The sequence below is a fragment of the Homalodisca vitripennis genome, chromosome 6 (genome assembly GCF_021130785.1).
Source record: "Homalodisca vitripennis isolate AUS2020 chromosome 6, UT_GWSS_2.1, whole genome shotgun sequence".
In the NCBI taxonomy this organism is placed as follows: domain Eukaryota; kingdom Metazoa; phylum Arthropoda; class Insecta; order Hemiptera; family Cicadellidae; genus Homalodisca; species Homalodisca vitripennis.
Genome location: NC_060212.1, coordinates 30,317,966 through 30,337,627, shown reverse-complemented (window position 1 = coordinate 30,337,627; position 19,662 = coordinate 30,317,966). Strand labels below are relative to the sequence as shown.

At 32.3% G+C, this 19,662-nt stretch overlaps 1 protein-coding gene across 1 annotated transcript in view; it reads right to left on the bottom strand.

Annotated features, from left to right (window-relative positions):
* The window catches only part of LOC124364177 (integral membrane protein 2B-like), a 36,874-nt gene that overhangs the window by 10,837 nt on the left and 6,375 nt on the right, over positions 1-19,662 (bottom strand). The window contains exons 2-5 of the mRNA XM_046819461.1: positions 8,240-8,440; positions 7,151-7,240; positions 5,599-5,742; positions 5,101-5,215 (exon numbers count right to left, since the gene is read on the bottom strand). Coding sequence (XP_046675417.1) covers positions 5,101-5,215; positions 5,599-5,742; positions 7,151-7,240; positions 8,240-8,440 — 550 coding nt within the window. The remainder of the gene's footprint in view (positions 1-5,100; positions 5,216-5,598; positions 5,743-7,150; positions 7,241-8,239; positions 8,441-19,662) is intronic.

The window sequence follows — 19,662 nt, the reverse complement described above, 5'->3', positions numbered from 1 at the left end:
GTACTTCTGTTATAGTGTCATCTAAAACTTGGAGTGTTGTCTCAATATTGGCATTTGGTGGTCTATAATAGCCCAGTATATGTAAGTCTATTTTATTGCTTATTTTTATTGTTATTCCAGTTACCTCACATACCATTTCTACACTGTATTTTTCCAGGTTAAAGAGAGGTAGTTTTGTTGGCTAGCTTATTGTGTTTATATATAGCAACACCCCCTTTGATATGTTCTGTTCTACCGTATGCACACACACACACACTACTAAAATTACTGAGCCTTAAGTGACTAATGGTTTGTTGCTTTAGTCCGTGCTCAGTTAGGACCACTATGTCAGCTGGTTTTGTATACAATAAGTGTTCTAGTCTTTCGATTTTATTGCTTACTCTGTCTATGTTCTGATGGAAGATTATAAGTCTCTGTGTTGTTTTTTTATTTGATAAGTCGTGTTCCAGAAAGTCCTTGTTTTGAATTTCTTTTCTTTTCTGTGTCGCAGGTCTAAAAAATTACTTTTGTGTTGGTGTTAGCTGTTGTTTCTGTGGCAGATGTCTCTCCATCAGTAGAGTTGTCTGTGGCATATGCTATGTTGGCATTAAGTGTCATATCATCCGAAGATATTTGCAAATTTGATGTTTGAGTTTCCTGGTTGTTGCTCAGAGTGTCGTGTTTCGAGTGTTGTTGCTCAAATGTGTTTCGAAATATCCAAAATCGAACATGAGTTGCCTCTTTGAATTAGTTGTCCCTTCTAGTATTTTTTGTTTATTATTTTGTAGTGTTCTATGTGTTTGTTGAAAAACTCTTCTATGCATTCACTGGGATCTCGAAGTTTCGCAGAGATTGGCGGAGATTGCTGCGAGCCCCACGTTTGCTGTGCCAATTTGCTGCGTATCGGTATTCAATGTTGTTGAGGACCCACGTTGTTGTGCGCCATTTTGCTGCGGATCGCGTTGGTCGCCATCTTGCTCAAGATCTGCCCAAAGCTAGCTGTGTCCTTTTACTACGGTCCCCTCGTTTGTTTGAAACTCTGCCACGTTCCATACCCATGTTTTGTTGTCCCAATTTTCTCCCAATCAGTATTCAAAATGTGCTCCCTCTCATTGGTTATGTAAATTACTTCGTGTTGGCTTCATATTATTCCAAGTTGATACCAAATAACTATCAAAATTTAATGTCTGTGGTGTTGTTGATATCACCAACAACAAGTCTATATCTATGTTAGGTTTTTAAAATAGATTGAATAATGGTTAAAAAAAACTCAATATCACTCCATTAAAGTTCCTATCACACTTCTTTATAGATGGGACACTCAAAACTCAAAGCAAATGACCTTGATGTCAATTTATTTTATATTACACTGTCCATACATATATAATTCCACTCACCTTGCTTTGATAACTTGAGAATCTAACATAACATCCCATCCCTTATAAAAACTTCAATACACCATAATACAGTTTCCTATTAATTTTATCACTACTGTCCCAGGAGGATCCACATGAGCACAACCTCCTTGCTTCAAGTCTAGAAAGAGAAGAAGGAATCTCCGTATAAAACTACGCATACCGACTCAAAACAATACTCATCCCCTCTCCCGTTCAAATCATCGTCTTCACAATTAAATATAATTCGATTCTTTTCTTATAATTGTCGAAATTTATCACGTTCACTATAATTAATCAATTTAAGTCTTTCTATTTTCTTTTATTATTTTTCCAAAGCTTTTTATTTAAATTTTTAGCAACATGTGCTTTATGACGTCATCAATATGCAAGTCATTTTATCCCACAATTGGCTTTTCTGCGTAATTTTATTTAGTACTTTTGTAAAACACGAATTTTGGTTATGTTTAATTCATTTTAATTAATTAAATTTGTTCCCGTATAAAGTTTTAATATATTTCTCCATTATTAATTGAATAAATCTCAATTCCGACAACATGTGATTCACTGACGCCACGGTCTGCCGATTCACTGACGTCACAGTTTGCCAATTCCCCGCGAATATTCAAATGTCGTAATTTGACCCGTTACAAGATGTGACAACTGCCGTTGTAGATGAAATTGCAGTAGTGATTTGGATTTTATGGACCCTCCCCGTGGAGTGATTGTATGACCCTTTAGTTTCCTTCTCTTTCTTGTCATTATGATGTGCGATTGCTTGAGCTTTTACCACTTGCAGAGATACACTGAAATGATTTTTTCCTCGGCTTGCATTCTTTTTTGTGACTTTGGGGGAATTGCAGTAACTATAACTCAGCCTTTTTGTAGTAGCGGGGGTCACTGCCGCTGGGTTAATTTTTATATCATGCAGTTGTTTTTGAAAAGAGTTGAAAAGGTGTTCTATGTGGTCTTGGCGGACCTTCATTTTTGTCAGCTCAAGAAGGAGGGGTGTAGTCATGAGTGATATGGTGCTGGACTCTGAAGTATCGGTCTGTGTTCCTGAGTGTTTTACAGTTGTTAAGGCTTGTTTTGGATAAACTTGATCAATATAATTAGTTTTCTGTTTTTTAAGTTCATCTTGAAGTTTTTTAATTTCTTTTTCATAATTTAAAACAATTTGTTCCTTCTCCCGGTCCTGCTCCTCAAAAGTTTTGACTAATTCTATTTGAAATTGTTTCTCTTTGATGAGCTGATGTTCAATTTGATTTAGAGTTTCAGTTAAGACCAAATTTCTATTGATTAGTGCGTCTTTCTCATTTTCCAAATCTTCAATTTTCATTTCATATTCAATTTCACTGTATTTTTTAGGTCTGTGATATGTTGTGGTAGTTGGACATTTTTGAGTTTTAAATTATTTAGGTCTTGTTTTAGTTTTCCATTTTCGGCCAGCAAGGCATTTCCTACCTCAGCAGCTAAGGTAAGTGAAGTTTTCAAGGTCATCATCTTCCAAGTTTTTAATTTTTCCTTGAACTTCATCAATTGTTACTTGTGTCAAGGAAGTGAATTCATTCTTAATGACTGGTTTGTTTGAGGTGTGGTCAGTTTTATGGTCAAGGATGTGGGAAGTGCTTGGTAGTTGCTTATCTGCAAGGAAGTAAGATTGATGAGTGCCTGCTTCATTGGCCGTATTGTCAAAATTTGAGGTTACTTAATCTAATTTTTTACAGTTACTGCATTTCCACACATTAATTTCTGTAGTAGTCCATTTTTAAGGGTTTTTTTTTCAAGTATATTCTGACATCCAGCGTGGTACCACATATTGCAGGGTCCAGAACATTTTATTCCTGAGAATTTAACTCCTACGGTACAAGAGCCACAAGGATACTTTGTTGGCATTTCAAATCTCAGTCAAGTTAAGACTGGGTTAATAAAGTGATAAATATTTATTCAGGTTGGTGTAATGTAAAAGAGTTTGTGAGAGGCAAATTATTTAACAGGGAGTCAGTTCTTCAAAGTAGAAGTGTGTCAGAAGGAATGTATAATTTTATTTGATTGTCAGGTTTAATCAAGTACCGTGTCAAGTAGAATAATCTAGACAAGCATTGAGAGTGAGATGGTAGTATACAGCAGTGTTGACCAGTGTGTGAGGTCAGTTGTGGGACTGCAGACTCAGCAGCAGCGGGTTACTGCTCCCAGTCCGAGTTGACACACTAGCAACTGTCACAGGTGGTGATGAGTTGGAGACTCAGCACTAGTGAGTTGGCCAATTCTTGTCACGTCACTTGTTGGTCATTTAGGTTAATTTGAATTATAAATTAGACTACTTGTCATTTTTTATTAACAACTCAAACTACTAAGAACTTTTTGATTGAGTTAATATTTTACTTAGTGAATTCTTGAGAAGTTCTTTATAAAAATGATAAAAAGTTATTAATATCCTGCCATTGTGAAGTAGGTCAGCTTTTACTTTTCTTAAGTTTTTTGTTGTAAATTTAAGTTTCTTGGTGGAGTTTAGAAATTGGTGAGTAGACTTACGGTTGTTCCAGTTAAGGTTTGTGCACAAGTTTAGTATGAACATTAGTGTTTTGAAAATGCAGTCAACAAACAGTTTGTAGGTGACCATTTGGTTTCCACCAATGCCAAAAAGGAGGTATGGTATTCACTCATCCATACCATTTAATCATGACAGTTTGCTAAATTCTGACTGAAACATGTACCTGAAACGTAGTACTGATCATGAATCGTCCTGTGTTGGTAGTGCCTGGACAACATTGAACGAAACTCAATGATAATACAGAACATCGTCAAACTAAAAAGTCATACTCAATGAAATTCTCCGAAGACTTGATCCTGGAGTTATGGATTAAGTACTCAAGTGTATAACATATTTTGATGTTACGAAAGACGACTCGAAAACATGTATACAGTGCAACAATTATCAATAAAAAGGTAGCAAAGTAGAAATGAGCTTTGCTGAATTTTTTACTTTGTTTTACAGAGATAGGTTTGTAGTACATAAATATATACTTGTTCACGGAAAAAAGTTTATTTTAGTGACTTTTTCAAATTTTTTATATATCTTCCACTAATTCCTATTCACTATCTGTGTCCATGTCATAATCACGCAAACAAATACTTAAAGACATGCAAGAAAAATACACGGTAGAAGTTCGCAATCAGCGACTATAGCGAACTCACCAAGGTAAAACAGTAATGACAGAGGACCAAGGAAGTGCTGACATTTAGTAGAAAATGCCTAGAACTACTTTCGTGACGTGTGGTTGTCACAGAAATGCTTCTTGTGCAATATTATGGCAGACGACAGAAAAAAACAAGAACAATAAAACAGTCCATAATATTACATCAGTAGCACATTTTTACGCAACCACTATGAACATTATATTACATAAAAATCCAGTAAGGTCTCGCAAAACTAGGAAGCTTACCTGCCACGAATCAATGCATTAATTGCATAAACTCAATTAGATACACTTGCCATATATACTTGTTCCGTTGCAAACACAAAGAACACGAACAGATGATTCCTGTTTTCTGTTTACCCACATTTGGGGTGGTTAAACAAATTATTTTACTCTCACATGTTACACGGTGAAGATATTTTAGATCATTTAACTCAGACACTTTCACAATCAAAGAGTGTCACCTCTCGGATGACATACATAAAACTTAATCTTCTCCAATTACTTTCAAACAGAATATGACTCACCCTGCCACATCTTGCGCACAAGGTCGATGAGGTCGCGTGGCGGAAGCACCTGGCTGCGGTTCAGAGGCATCACGTAACAACGGCGGGCTTCAACATCAATGATACCAGTCTTGTTCTGCAACATCATTATATAAAGTTCACCCATGTAATGATAGGTGGTGGTTTCTAAATTTAAATATTTTAAAGAAACCATTATACACCTTTATCAAAAAGAAAACAAGATCTTTTAAATATGCAGTTATAAATATTTAAAAAAAATAACTACTATCAAATTTGTTTGACCTACATACTGTTGAGGCTTTTTTTTAGCTACAACAATCAATTATATTTAGATAAAATACAAATAAAGTATTTCTTTAACAAAGTTCAATAAAATAGTCTAAATTGTGCTGGAATTTTAAAAATATTTCTATGGCTTAAATAAAAATATCTATCAAGTAAAAGAAGGATTAAAAAGGTTAAACATCAATCTGGAAAAAGTGATCACATAAAACGTACTGCATTGAAATCGTGGATGAATCGGCTGCTCCTGCCGCCGTTGAAGGTGGGGACGAAGATCTTCTCGTAGCTGTACGAGTCTCCATCGATGTCGAATTCTTCTCTCATGAATTGATCAGCCTTGGAGTTTTGAACCTCTGGAAACTGAGAACACAAACACTTCACTTTGATTTCAATTCTTATTTCACGTATATTTTTCTGTCTTACCATTGGTAGAGACCCGTTATTACTTGATTGATGTCTCTAATAAAGATTTGTACTAACAATGGAACATTTTCAATTGGGTAAGTCTCATCATCTGAAACATCTACTTTTCACCCCAAGTAGAACAGAATAAACTTTGTGTACCGGTAGTTCAATCTTTGAAAACCGTCTAATAACACAAAAACTAAGCCAAAGAAACCACAACATTTAAAAGGGACTCTGTATATCCAAAGAAATGCCTATACTGTATTTTAAGAACTACAAAACTTATTTTTTTATTTGTTACATTATAAATAGGGATTCCTGAATATATGCGTATGTCTCAAACAACAAGTTTATTTGTTAGAAAATTCAAGTGCTAGAAATTTGTTTTGTTAAATTGAGGTAACAAAACAAATTTCTAATCACTCCTTACCATAACGAAATAAATTTAGATATAAGCTCTTTTCTTATATTTATATATAAAAAAAAAAACAAAAAGTATAACATAATATGTTTTAGCAATCATGTATTTGCTACCAAACTGCTGACATTCTTAAATAGATGCAGCGATACACAAAGAAACAGAAAATACAATCTTACACTAAAATATTACTTACATAACTACATTTGTTACTTTGATTAGCCTATCTAAGACTTTCCATACAGGAAAGTATATATAACAAAAACACGTTTTAGCGATTGCTTGTTTGTTTTACTGTCAATTTCTGACACAAGCTTCAACTCAAATATCTACATAACCACCAATTTCCTTATTTTTCTTATCTATGTACAGTTTTTTTGAAAAACATTAATCAAAATAGATACAGAATAAATGTGAACGATTTAGTGCTAACATCTAATATATCATAGGAAGTCCTCTGTATTCGCTACAATAAAATTATGAACACCCTATATAATGAAAGTTCACCCTATCTTACACAAGATTAACTGTATATCACCTAATAAACTCGGTAGCAATTTAAAAATTTGTATCAGTGAAGAAACCAAGTAGAAAAACAATACAGAATTAAAATTTACAGTAATACCAATTAGAAATCATTTAGTGCACAAAAAGCAACAACAAAGACTACAATTATAAATACTTTCAAAGTGTAAACTGAAAGCATTGATAAACTTTACTGAACAGCAACTAGTGCAGTGCTTGTTTCCACAGGGTCTTAAAACATGTGCATGTATGTCACAAAAAGGGTCTTAAAACTTATATGCACATCACACAAATCTGGCGATTAGGAATCAATTATTGCCAAAATTCAGTATATGAATCAATCCGCTTTCTTCACGACTGTAGGAATGGACAGCACATTCTATGAAACATTATACATAAAATATTGTTAACAATACTCACCTCAGGGATGAACTTGCCGTAGTCCCCAAAGAGAGCGCCCTGTTCACCTTGACCATACGGGATTCGGCACCAGCCTCGAAGTCGATGCATCTGCAACATTAGCACAAATTAGCTAATCCTACTCCATACTAAATTTTACTTTACTAAACTTCAATTAACTTACTTTTATACAGCTAAGGCAAATAATTTTCTTTGTGCTTATAAACTCATGTAATATGAAACTCTTGTTAGCTATTATATTGATAAATCAGCCTTTATTAATCTTCTACCTTTCTCAACTATATTCTACAACAATTGTTTCGTTAAAAAAACATTTTGACGTTAACAGTAAAAAGAATATGACAGTAACAAATAATTTTCACAAATTACAGCCCAAGATATCAGAAGTTTATTTATGGAAAATGAACCTTTCTTGCCAAAAAATTTATAATCTATATTTATTGTTTGTTACCTGTTTAACTTAAATTAAACTCATTATATGGGGGAACACGTACATAAATTAAAATACAACATATTATTGAAAATATATTGGTTATTACTATTTATCTGCAAAATATGTTTATCCAAATTTACTTTTTAATGACAACTAGATAATTCTGAATAATTGGCTGGTTCTGAATGCATATTTCACGTACCAAATACAACTGAGAAGCAAATAGTACACTGACACTGCAACTGATAAAACAGAAAAATAAATTTTAACACCTCTTGACAGTCTTGTACACAACGTAAAAATTTGGGGACAAATATTAAGTTAATTAAACATGGAGGCTTGATGGAAAGACCATCTGTTAATGCTGTAAAGACTTGAATCCCCTAAAAAACTTGTTCTGAAAAATTCTAAATGCCGGAAGGAAAAGATCAAATTTCTTCTAAATCGCTTGGAATTTCTAAAGGTATAAAACATGAACTTTATATGATTCATAATGAAAGAGATTTTTTCTCTCACTCTTTCCTTCCCACATCTGATGGTTCTGTCTTTCAGAGACGGTATAATAAGTTGATTTGCACCCCACTTAATTCACAAAGGAAAATATCAATATCTTCTGTGAACTTCAAAATACTTAGTAAACTTATCTAACAAATTACCTGGGAGTGGGCGAACTGCTTGTACATGTAGAAGCCGCCGAGGACTCCGCAGCACATGACAAGAAGGGCCATCAACAGTAGACAGGCAGTAGTGACAGAGGACGCCCGACGTGCGCGTGCACGCAGCACCAGGTAGCGAGGATCCTGTGGTGGTAGTGAGTCTCCAGCTCTCTCGGCACCACCCTCCACATCCTGGTTGGGCTGTAAAATCTCTCATTTCAGTGCATTTCAAGGTGATATTTTGGAAACATTAATATATTAACAATATTCCAACATTACACAAACAATTTTACTCTGCTTTTCATAAATTGTTACACTTACACAGTACCGTTTATTTTTTTCAATATTGTTTATGTAGTCCAATTGTTTTAATAATCCCAGATTTATAAACTGGATGAAATTAAATGGCTAACAATTAGTAAAATGAACGGCAATAGTTTCTGAAATTCTATTACATATTAACATTTATATTTACTCACATAATCTATAAGAAATATTTTTAAAGGTTAAAATTGAAAATCCAAAGAAAACTATATGTAATGAGAACTATCATTACCACAACCATCATTATGAATTTTATATATAATTGAAGAAATTAATAATCTTTTAATTACAATTAAGGCAATTGGACATCAATGGTTTTGATCTTATGAATGTTCAGACTTCAAAAAAATTAAATTTGATTCTTATATAAAACCAACTATTAATTTAGAATCAAATGAATGTCGCTTATTAGATACAGACAATCGAATTGTTTTACCTTATAATATTCGGATTCATATTTTAGTAACATCTACAGATGTTACTCACTCATGAACAATTCCATCAATTGGAATCAAAATTGATGCATATCCCCAGGATGAATTAATCAAGTGTATATTTTAATAAATCAACCTGGATTATTTTTTGGACAATGTTCATAAATTTGTGGATCAAATCATAGATTTATACCAATTGTAATTGAAAGAGTTAATCTTAAAAGTTTGATTAATTGATTAAATTCTTATTCATTAGATAACTTAAATGTAAGTGTTGATCTCTTAAATCAAATTATAGTATATTAACAAATACTTCTAATGGAAAACTTAGTTTAAGTAAAATATTAATTTGTCAAATTAAAGAAGTATTAGTGGTATAGTTTTTGTTGCCACAAATATCCCCAATATAATAAATATCCTTAACATTTATATTTATTACAACAATAATATTAATTATAACAATAGTATATTTTAATTTCAACCTCCTAAATTCAAATAAAAAAGAATTTAAAGTTATTCAATATAATTGAAAATTATAATTTATTTATTCTCAGTATTTGATCCATGTACAGGATTCACTTCAATAAATTAATTTAGAACATTTACTTAATAACTTAAATTCCATTTAAATTTTGATTAATACCAAACAAAATTTCATTACTATTTAAATCATTATCGAATGTCCTTCATAATGAAAATAAGCCATTAATAAAATTAAAGGGGACAATATTAATTATAATAACATTGTTTATTTTAATTTTATTTAATAATTTAATAGGTTTATTACCTCATATTTTTACCTCATCGTCTCATCTAGTATGAGAATTATCATTAACAGTATCACAGTTTTTCACAAATTTACACCACTATTTTTCCAAATATTTTAAAATATTGTGTATATTTCAAGTCTCAGCATCCAATGTTTACAAAGATTTTGTTGTAATGAGTATTATAAAGGTTTTCATGAGTTCTCACGATTGGTTATAAACACGTGACATACTCGTCTTGAGCACATCAATGGAATTCATGTGGAGCCAAATGGTCATTTTAATGTAACCAACTCTGAATGTGATAAAAATTCTCATTTAATTTTGTGGTAGATATTATCACAGTTTTTGTTATTAGACTTTTCACTCAAGATGTAGGACTAATATGTGAACACTGTGCAAAGTTCCATGTAAATTCATTCTGTAATTTTGGAGGTATTGTAGTGAATCAGTCAATACCCATGAATGGTATTTGGCTTATATGTATAGCCTAGATACCATGAAAATAGATGAAGAAGAGAGTGAAAAGTTTTGATTAAAATATATATTTTTTTGGCCTATTGGTTTGGCAAAAATATTATTGGAGGTTCATACAATTGCTGTGCTTCTTCAGGCAACAATAAAAATGCATACTCTTCATCTTATTACTTTGTATCAGATTCACATACGAAAAAGATAGATACTGTTGAGGTATAGAATATTTTCATAAATCATATTTAATTGTATTAAATAAATAACATAGCCTGCTGAACCACAAAATTTACCACCGGTCAACAAATCTTTTAAAATATCACATATAAATTGTCAGACCACTAAAAATTTCAAAGTAATAATAGCTACAGAATTTTTTAAATAGCTAAAGTGGCTATTTTTAGTGTCTAAAAAATGTTCTGGAGGAGTGCCCTGGACCTCTTTTATGCTGGGGAGGTATTCCTTCCCCCTGGGACCCCCAACATAATTTTCATCTACGCCACTGTTACTCATTGAGACTGGCCTTGGCTTGAACAACATTTCAGCTAATAACATAATCATTTCATCAAGCCCAATCTCTGTACATGCAGTTTGGTCATCTCAAGGTGCAAAGTCTGTGTAAGCACAGAGTTTCTTATATAAATTCAAGATTTCACTCTCTCCAAGTGTGCTGTCTCCCTGAGTGAATAAAGGGCAATCAAAAGGTAGATGCTCTATGCTGATGTGCAATTTTAACTCTATAAAGAGGATGCTAAACCAGTCCAGGAGTTTTTCAAATCCTGTATATTGATAATAAATGCCCTCCTCTAAGTCAGTTCAAGCATTTAGCCAAAACAAAAATTGGGAAAATATTTTTTAACATGAACCCATTCGAATTTCAATTTCAACTTGGTTAATTACTGTGTTGGTTAACAACAGTACAGCACATAATACAATGGAATTTGGATAGCACTTTCTAAACAATTTCCCAAGTACAGGTTTTGGGAAATTTTAGATAAAAATTTTTAAACCAATTTTGAAAAAGAATTTGTATCAAAATTAAGTTGTAATAATTATTTAAAGAACTGCCATCCAAGCAATTTGAACTGTTTTTTGAGGCTTTATACAGCTATAATTCAAAAGTGGTTTCAAATTCTTTATTGAAATGTGTGCTTTTCTTAATTTCAATAAGGAAATGCCTTGTACATTGAAAGAAATTACGTTAACAATTCAACTGAACACAATAAATTGTACTGTCTCTTAGCTAAATTACTTTATACAGATTTTTCAAATTATCCGCTAAAAGTAGTGTGGAGGAAAGATCGGGATATATTTTATTACAAGTTATGATAGCAAAACACAAACAGAACGTAAATGAGCATGTAGTTTTACCACTCATATCCAAGCACATTCAGTACCCTGTCTTGCAAGCATTAGTGGATAACTTATCAGCTCACCAGGTTGTTAAGATAACGTATCTCTGCAGCTGTATGAGCTCACAGACCTTGACTCAATGTATAAGCTTGATTGTTCCATTACTATTGAATTATTAGAAGAATGATGCAATATGTGGTGCAAAAACAAAAAACTTTTATCAAAATTACAAAATAAAAAAATAATCTAATTAATCATTTGGAGCAACCTTTTCACAAATTGCAATAACTTCTACAGGAATACTAAAACCCTAAACTGTTTAGAAATTAAAAATTGTATTTCAACCATAAGTCATTAGAAAGATGTAAAAATTCCTCTCCAAGGATTAAGCCAGAACTGAAGTTTTTCAAATAGCAATGTTTGACCCTAGGACCATTTCTAGTTGACCCAGTTGTTTACTGACCACAAATTGACCACTTTATGGCTGATTTGTATTCACTGGTTAGAATAGATAAAAAATTATTATTACCGGTGACAGACCATTTAATGACATATTAAGTGAAAGCTTGCAAGTACTAATTTATTTGTAGTGGTATTTGACTTATTTTTAGCTCTAAGGTTGGTTTCCAGTCTTAATTAGTTTTTTCAGCTGTTATTTTGTTTGCATCAGGTGCGCAGCTAAAACAGCTGTTTGTAAACAAAAGAGTTTTGTTTGGTCGGTCACAGTCTTCTGCGTTGTGTTTTAGTTTTAGCCATTAGTGATATTTTATTTACACTTTTTATACAGATCGTACATCAGGAATTTTTATGATAATACTAATCAAATTATTGTTTAGTAGAGATAAAAACCCGTTAAGACTAGAGGTACAGCAACCATTCATCCAGCCATACATCATCTACCTCATTCTACTATTTCCATTATTAGGAGTGTATTTGTTTTAAAATGTTCCCCAGAATAGAACCTTGAGGGTGTACAACCTAACTTATTCTCCAGTAAGAGTATGATGTTTCCAAACTCTTCTACTTTTACCTTTTGGAATCTTCGTGTATTCAAAAAGACTCCAGGCAATACATCTACCCCCATATTGTTCCATATTTATTGAGAAGGACTAAAAAAGACATCACACCTTTTAAAATCACCAATCAGATGAATGATACTTAACACAAAATATTGAATCTTGCCTTTGAAAGTGTTTTGGCTGACGCACAAGAAGCTTTGTTACATGACCACTCATATTTGTCTTATAAAATCAGAGAAAATACCCTAAAAGACAAAGTTGTAGAGCTGTCAACAAACAAAGTTTTAGAGATGTCCTTAACTCTTGCTGTAGCAGCCTCCTTCTAAATAAAAAGTCTACTAAAGAATGAAATAAGTGATCTTACAATTAAATATGGCACACCTCTCTCAGAATTACAAGACAGACTAAAAGAATCTGTAAACAAAATTGAAACTCTTTCACGATACATTGTAAATCTAAAAAATAAAGAAATTTGGAAATTTCACATCTACAGAATAAACTAAAAACCAAATAAATATTGATCAATAAATTTAATGATCATATGCACAAAGGGAAAAATTGGCTATGAGCAAAATATCAAAATTCTGACAGACAAAGTGAAAAAATCTACCTAACTATGACAGTAAACTGAATCTTGCTAATTCAACATCTCAAAATACCAATGTTGAATATAGAAAAGTCTCAGCAATAACTGAGAATACGCCCAATCTACAAGACCAATCACTAAAAGAAAATGAAGTGAAAAGCCAAAACTTCCAATGAAGCATTGAAAGTTAGTAAACTTGATGCTGAAGGTGAAATACAATCATTGCAAGTGGAAAAAGAAAACCCCATAATGCTAAATGAAGAGATTTGAAAACATATAACTTCTAGAGATCACCATTTCTACGTTCAAACTAAAGAGATCGTAGTGCCAACTTCCATTCTGATGACAGCCTCTCGGCGCAGCTACTTGCATGCAAAGCAGATATGGGAAAAGTAAACACACACCACCCATCCAACCTATTACAGGACACAGGTAATTGTAACGCAGTTACCACTGAACCTCAGATTCACCGAAGCCTAAATGAAACCGTTGTTCTAAAACATGTATCATCCAATGATAACATAGGTGGAGCCAGTCACACCTCTTTTGAAAAAATGTGTCCGCCCGCATCTTTTACCATAGGACCTCAGTATGAAACATCATCCAATAATGACATAGAAGGAGCCAGTCGAACATCCTTTAATAATAAACTGAAAAACTGTATAAAGATCCCTCCAATGTAAATGAGCAAAGGAAAAGTTAAAGGAGAGTGAAACCAGAGCAAATGGAAATACCTTTTTTAGAGCACATAATATTAAAAAAACTTGATACAAAACCTGGATGGTATCCAAACAATTGCCAGCACACTATGTAAAAAAAAGAAAAACTAAAAACTCCTGGTCCAAATAAAAATCTCCATCAGGTCACTATCACAAAAAACCTCAGAATACTTCACCAAAACACACGGGGTTTATTAAAAAAAAGCTAGAAAGGCTAGACCACTTACTTAGTATCCTAAAACCCACCACCATATTTTTTATAGAAAACGGCTTAAACTCTAACAACTTAGCACTAAAGAAAATTTATAGCTACACCCTGGTAGCTAGAGAAGACAATCAACAGGGAGGAGTTGCAATTTATATAGAATCATCATCAGACTTAAATGCAGATCAAGTTAATGTATCTGACCACTGTGTGGAATTGTTGTGTGAAGCTGCATTGGGAAGATTTAGCATGAAGAATAATTCTTATACATGCTTAGTATCTATCGACCACCTGGTAGACCAATAAAACAAGCCATTGAAAATAATGTCTAATATACTCAACTTTGTGCAAGCTGAATCAAAATCCTCAGTGATAAAAGGTGATGTTAACATCAATAGCGTAGTTTTGAATTCTAACAATGCATGTTTTGAAGAAGAACTTCTCTTCTAAGGTACCAGAAGCCTCTCTTTGCCAGCATCTCAAATAACCAATACTTCTAAGACTCCATAAATTCAAATTCAAAAGTTTGCATATGTAAAAATATCCCTGGTCTAGCTGGGGAACATTGGTACCATGTGCTTAATGCCCGTAATGCTGAAGAAGCTTATCAACAATTTTGAGGCGTTAACTCTTGGGTGAAGGCATTGCCCTAGGAATCACGGGTTCAATTCCCGTACCTTACATTAGGGACTTTTGCAGTCTGTTGTATACTTATGAGAGTCACTGGTCTACGCTAAAGATGGCGAGAGGACCCACTTTCAGTTGACGATGGTTAGTTTAGTTAGAAGTGTATTCTTGTTTAAGAAAACCATACCCAAAACATACAGTTTTCATTTTTTGTCTAACTATTTTTAAAAAACCACTTGTTTGTGTTATTTTATGTTTTGCAAATCATTTACAATTAAATCACAACTATAATAATAGCTTTTAAGAGTTAAAACCCCATTTAAACCATATCTAGCGTTTCAGGAAAAATTACCATCAATTAGAGGATTAAATTTCATCACAATGTTGCACTGCAAATCATGCCGGATTCTATCAGCTAATTATAGGCCTTTATGTTACGTTAAAATTCAACCATGGAAATCAAATAAATTTTAGAATTAGAACAAGAATCAAATATTTGTTGTCATTTATATAATGTGTTCAATAAATATTTTACAAGAGGTTCCAACTCTCCAGTGATTTGAACGTTGAGTTAAGCTCCAGTTTACCTTCCTCTTATTGCATCGTTTGGAATCTGATGCTGTCTCAAACTTGAATCCTGGATCTATAGTCATGTTCGTCTGAAGAGATCCAAAAAAATCAGTGACAAAAAGCTCAAAGCGAACCCATACATCGTTTTAATACCAAAGACACCTAGACTACAAAATCCACCTTATATATTATCGTATTTTGTTGTTTTTGGATGTTGGTTGGGTTATCTTTTCTACTTTAGAATGTCAGCCATTTAAGATTATTTTCCTGAATATAGAAGAAAAAACATTTTTTCAGGTATTTTGTCTCAGGTTTTTTCAGGTTCTACAAGGAATTTTAGCCATTTAAAGTAGGAATTTCATCCGTTATACAACCAGGCCCAAAGTAAATTACTGAAGATAAAATTAATTTTCACAGCATGTATTATGTAATTGTGACTTTGGGGAAATCACTTTTTTTAAATAATTTATGACTTTAGGAAAATTAAATTTTTCTGAGTAAACATGAGCAACATGTTGCTTAATGGAATAAAATCCTTTATAAGTAATAAAACATATCACTCCTTCTAGTTGTTTAAATCATACATACTGTAAAAATGTCATATAGATCATTATCTGTAGCCATTTTTATATTGATCTGGTTATCCCCAAGTACCAGTTAAAATACCAATAATTTCCTCATGGAAAGGGCAAGAAATTATATACAATTTTTTCCTGTCTTTAGGAAAAAACTAATAGGGCTGTGATTCATATTTTATAAAATATTTATTAAGGTAACACCTATTGCACCGTCTTCACAAAACAGGGAAGTAACTTAAAAACTGGAAAAGTAATTCCAACACAGTGGTTTTAAGTATTTAAATCCAGGAGTATAAATTAGGATAAATAATAAGCAAAAGATTTGATGAGAAAACATTTTAAGTTAGCCATAAAATAAATAGAAATTTCTGAAAATGTACATGTATACTACCTTAAAAACTACTCCTTATTCCTTTACATGGAGTAACAAAGCTACTGGTTTATGATAAACTACATCTATTTTAAAATTAGATAAATTAATAGCTCTATGAAAATCTAACCAAAATTTACATTTTATAAAACTTAGGTAGAAATGAACAATTATTTGCTCCTTCTTGGCCTTTTTAGACGAGGAGAGACGGTGCCAAACCCATTTCTAGACAAGACAAGTGAAACAAATTTGCATTTATCATTCAAGTATAGTACATTACGAAACAATCTTGGGAAATAGGTGGTTATCAGATAAGCAATGATAAGGTTTGCACAGAATATTCATGTGAATTTGGAAAACACTTCCAAGATAAGTAACTAATAAACTATTTTCATAATACTGAGTATAAACAGAAAAAAGCATCATTATCTGTACACTAAAGATAGAAAATCTAAAAGATATTACCAGCCTTACAAAAAATAGAAAAGGGCCAACAAAATTGCTTTTAGTAGTAGGCTATGATTTTACATTTTTTTCCACTTTTATCACTACATAATATACTTCAGTAAAATTTGAAAGGTAGAGAATCTTGTCGACAAATATTTAAAGAGTTCTAAATAATGAAAGTACCATCTATGTATATTATTATTTAGTAAGAGTTAACGTAAACCTGGATGAATATGAGATGAGTCAGGACATTCATAACGTTAACAAAATATATATTCAATCTGACGCTTAACCCTTTTAGCCCTGGCGTCCGATATATCGGACAGAGGTGGTCTAGCTAAAATGCCCAACGTCCGATATACCGGACATCTTGAGAATTTAATGTAGCTGGCTAATAATATGTCCAAATGCCATCAGTTTCGGTATAGTGGTCAGTGAAGAGACGGGCTACATGCAAAACCAATAAACCTTCCAATTGGCATCGTATTTCGTCGTCGTTGAGCGTAGTTTATTTGTCGATGTCAGCCGTCAGACGACTTCAGTTGCATTTGTTGTTGTATGCTGAGTTATAACCTCAATTAGTTTGCGTTATTGAAAGCGGTTGTTTTTCGTGTGATTTATTGTATTATTAGTAAAAAAAATGGGTAAACGTCGTAGAGAAAAGTTACCAGTGAGTGAAAACACTTTGATAAACAATATTATTAGTGGCGAAGGTGCTATTTTTGAAGACAATGAACTGAGTTGTTTATATAAAATGTATATATTGTAAATATTATATATTATTTCTTTTACTTTTTTGAAAAATAAAACAAGTTTTAGTGTTACAAACAATTACAATTAGTTTGTGTTATTTTACAATTGTTATCATTTCAAAAGTGCAAAAACAAGTATACATATCTATATACTTTTACTGACGTGTATGTGGAAATATATGAAGAAGTGCTTATGCAGCAATACAATGAATTGGATATATCTCCTACAATTATCAAGGAAAGTTCTTCAAATTTAGTGTGTGTAATAAGAAATATGCGTACAACAAAATTGCTTCATTTTTCAGGGGCTACAATTTTTTTTCTACCCTTTATGTATGTCCAAACTATAAAAAATAAATAAAAAATATTTATGTATATATACGCTAAAAAAAAAACAAATCATTCTGTAAAAGTACTTTTTAACTATTACATATAAAAGTACACTTATTTGCGAACAATTTAAAACAAAAACCTAAAAATTATCTTCAAAAATAAGAAAACTAGATGTATTTTCCCTCAATTCTGCACTACGGTCCCTTATCGCCTTGGGCTTTCTGGCAAGTCCATGGAAAAATGACTGGGGTTAAAAGGGTTAAAGAGCTGTATATGGATATGTCTGCACCATCGGAATTGTGGTAAACACAGCATAAGAAATTATCCGTATTGTCTTATTTTAGTTTATTGTGTACAATATAATTCACGAAAATTCTGTAAATGTGTAGGAATGTATAAATGTATTGATTTATGATGGTTGGGAAGAAAATTGGATTGTGTGTTGCATGAATAATCAATAAAAAAACCAGTGACCTCATTATTGATGTTTCCTCATATGATGCAATGCGGTGTGCCCACATATTGGTGCGTCTACATGTAAAACTGGTAGAGCTTTTAAAAAAATCTGCAATTATTATTTCTTATAACAATATAAGAATTGGCTTAAGATAACTCCCTTAAACAGTGTTCATGAATGCTTAGTCTATGATACAAGTACCATATTGTTTTAATGTAAAGTTTGTTATTTTTTAATTTTATCTGTTTTAACTTTGTTTTTCATTTATTTTATGTGTTTGGGTGTTACTTTAATTAAATACAAACTATATGTATTTACTGTATAACTATTGTAATATGTATTACAAAAGTTGTAACATTGTATTGACGTGTGTATAGAATATTTTCTGGCAGAATAGAATTCTTATTCTTATAAGTCTTACAGTTGAAGCTTTCTAGTCACACTGTAGACAGTTCTTGTTTTTTATTCTTCCTTTTTTTATAAATGATATACATATTTTCTTATTGTAAAAGTTTTACTTTTAACACTAGAAAACTTTAATAATGTTGATCATCAGACCAAGAATATGTGAACCACTAACAAGAAAATAATTTTAACTGCAATATATTTTACATTAGTATTATAGTAGATGTTTACTGTTTCTGGCAATGTCTATTGTACATTTGGGTATTTAATGACAATAAAGCTTCTTGATTCCAAGGCGTTTAAATAATTCCTTTGTTTTCCTCGACATTGATGCCAATGAGCTTAATAAGTTAATAGATTCAATAAAAACAGTAATACCAAAGTATTTGGCCCACCTTTAGCCACTGTCAAAGAATTTTTAGCTGTTATTTTTTCATAAGAAACTCTATTTAAAATATGAGTTATAAAACTTTAGTATTAATAGATAATAGTATTCTTAACAATTAACTAGCTATGCGACACTAACTTAAGCTCCCAGGTTTCTGAAGAGAAACATTGATGGATTTGACACGAGTTCCTATTTTTATCATATCACAGTTCAACTTTATTGCCGTGAGAAAAGCGGACCCTCACACGTGCAGCCGGCAGTAAAATTAAGTATTCTTAACAATTAATTAGCTATGCGACACTAACTTAAGCTCCCAGGTTTCTGAAGAAACATTGATGAATTTGACACGAGTTCCTATTTTTATCATATCACAGTTCAACTTTATTGCTGTGAGAAAAGCGGACCCTCACACGTGCGGCCAGCAGTAAAATTAAAGCATCTCCTCTTAATAGGAGATTATTATAGTACATTATAGTATTATGGTACATACTTGAGACCATAACATATGCTAGAACAAAGACTCTGAACCCACTCAAGACTGGATCACAACTGCACACATACAACACCCGACATGCAACAAACTACTGCCTCCCTGTACACCGCCTGACCAAATATGAA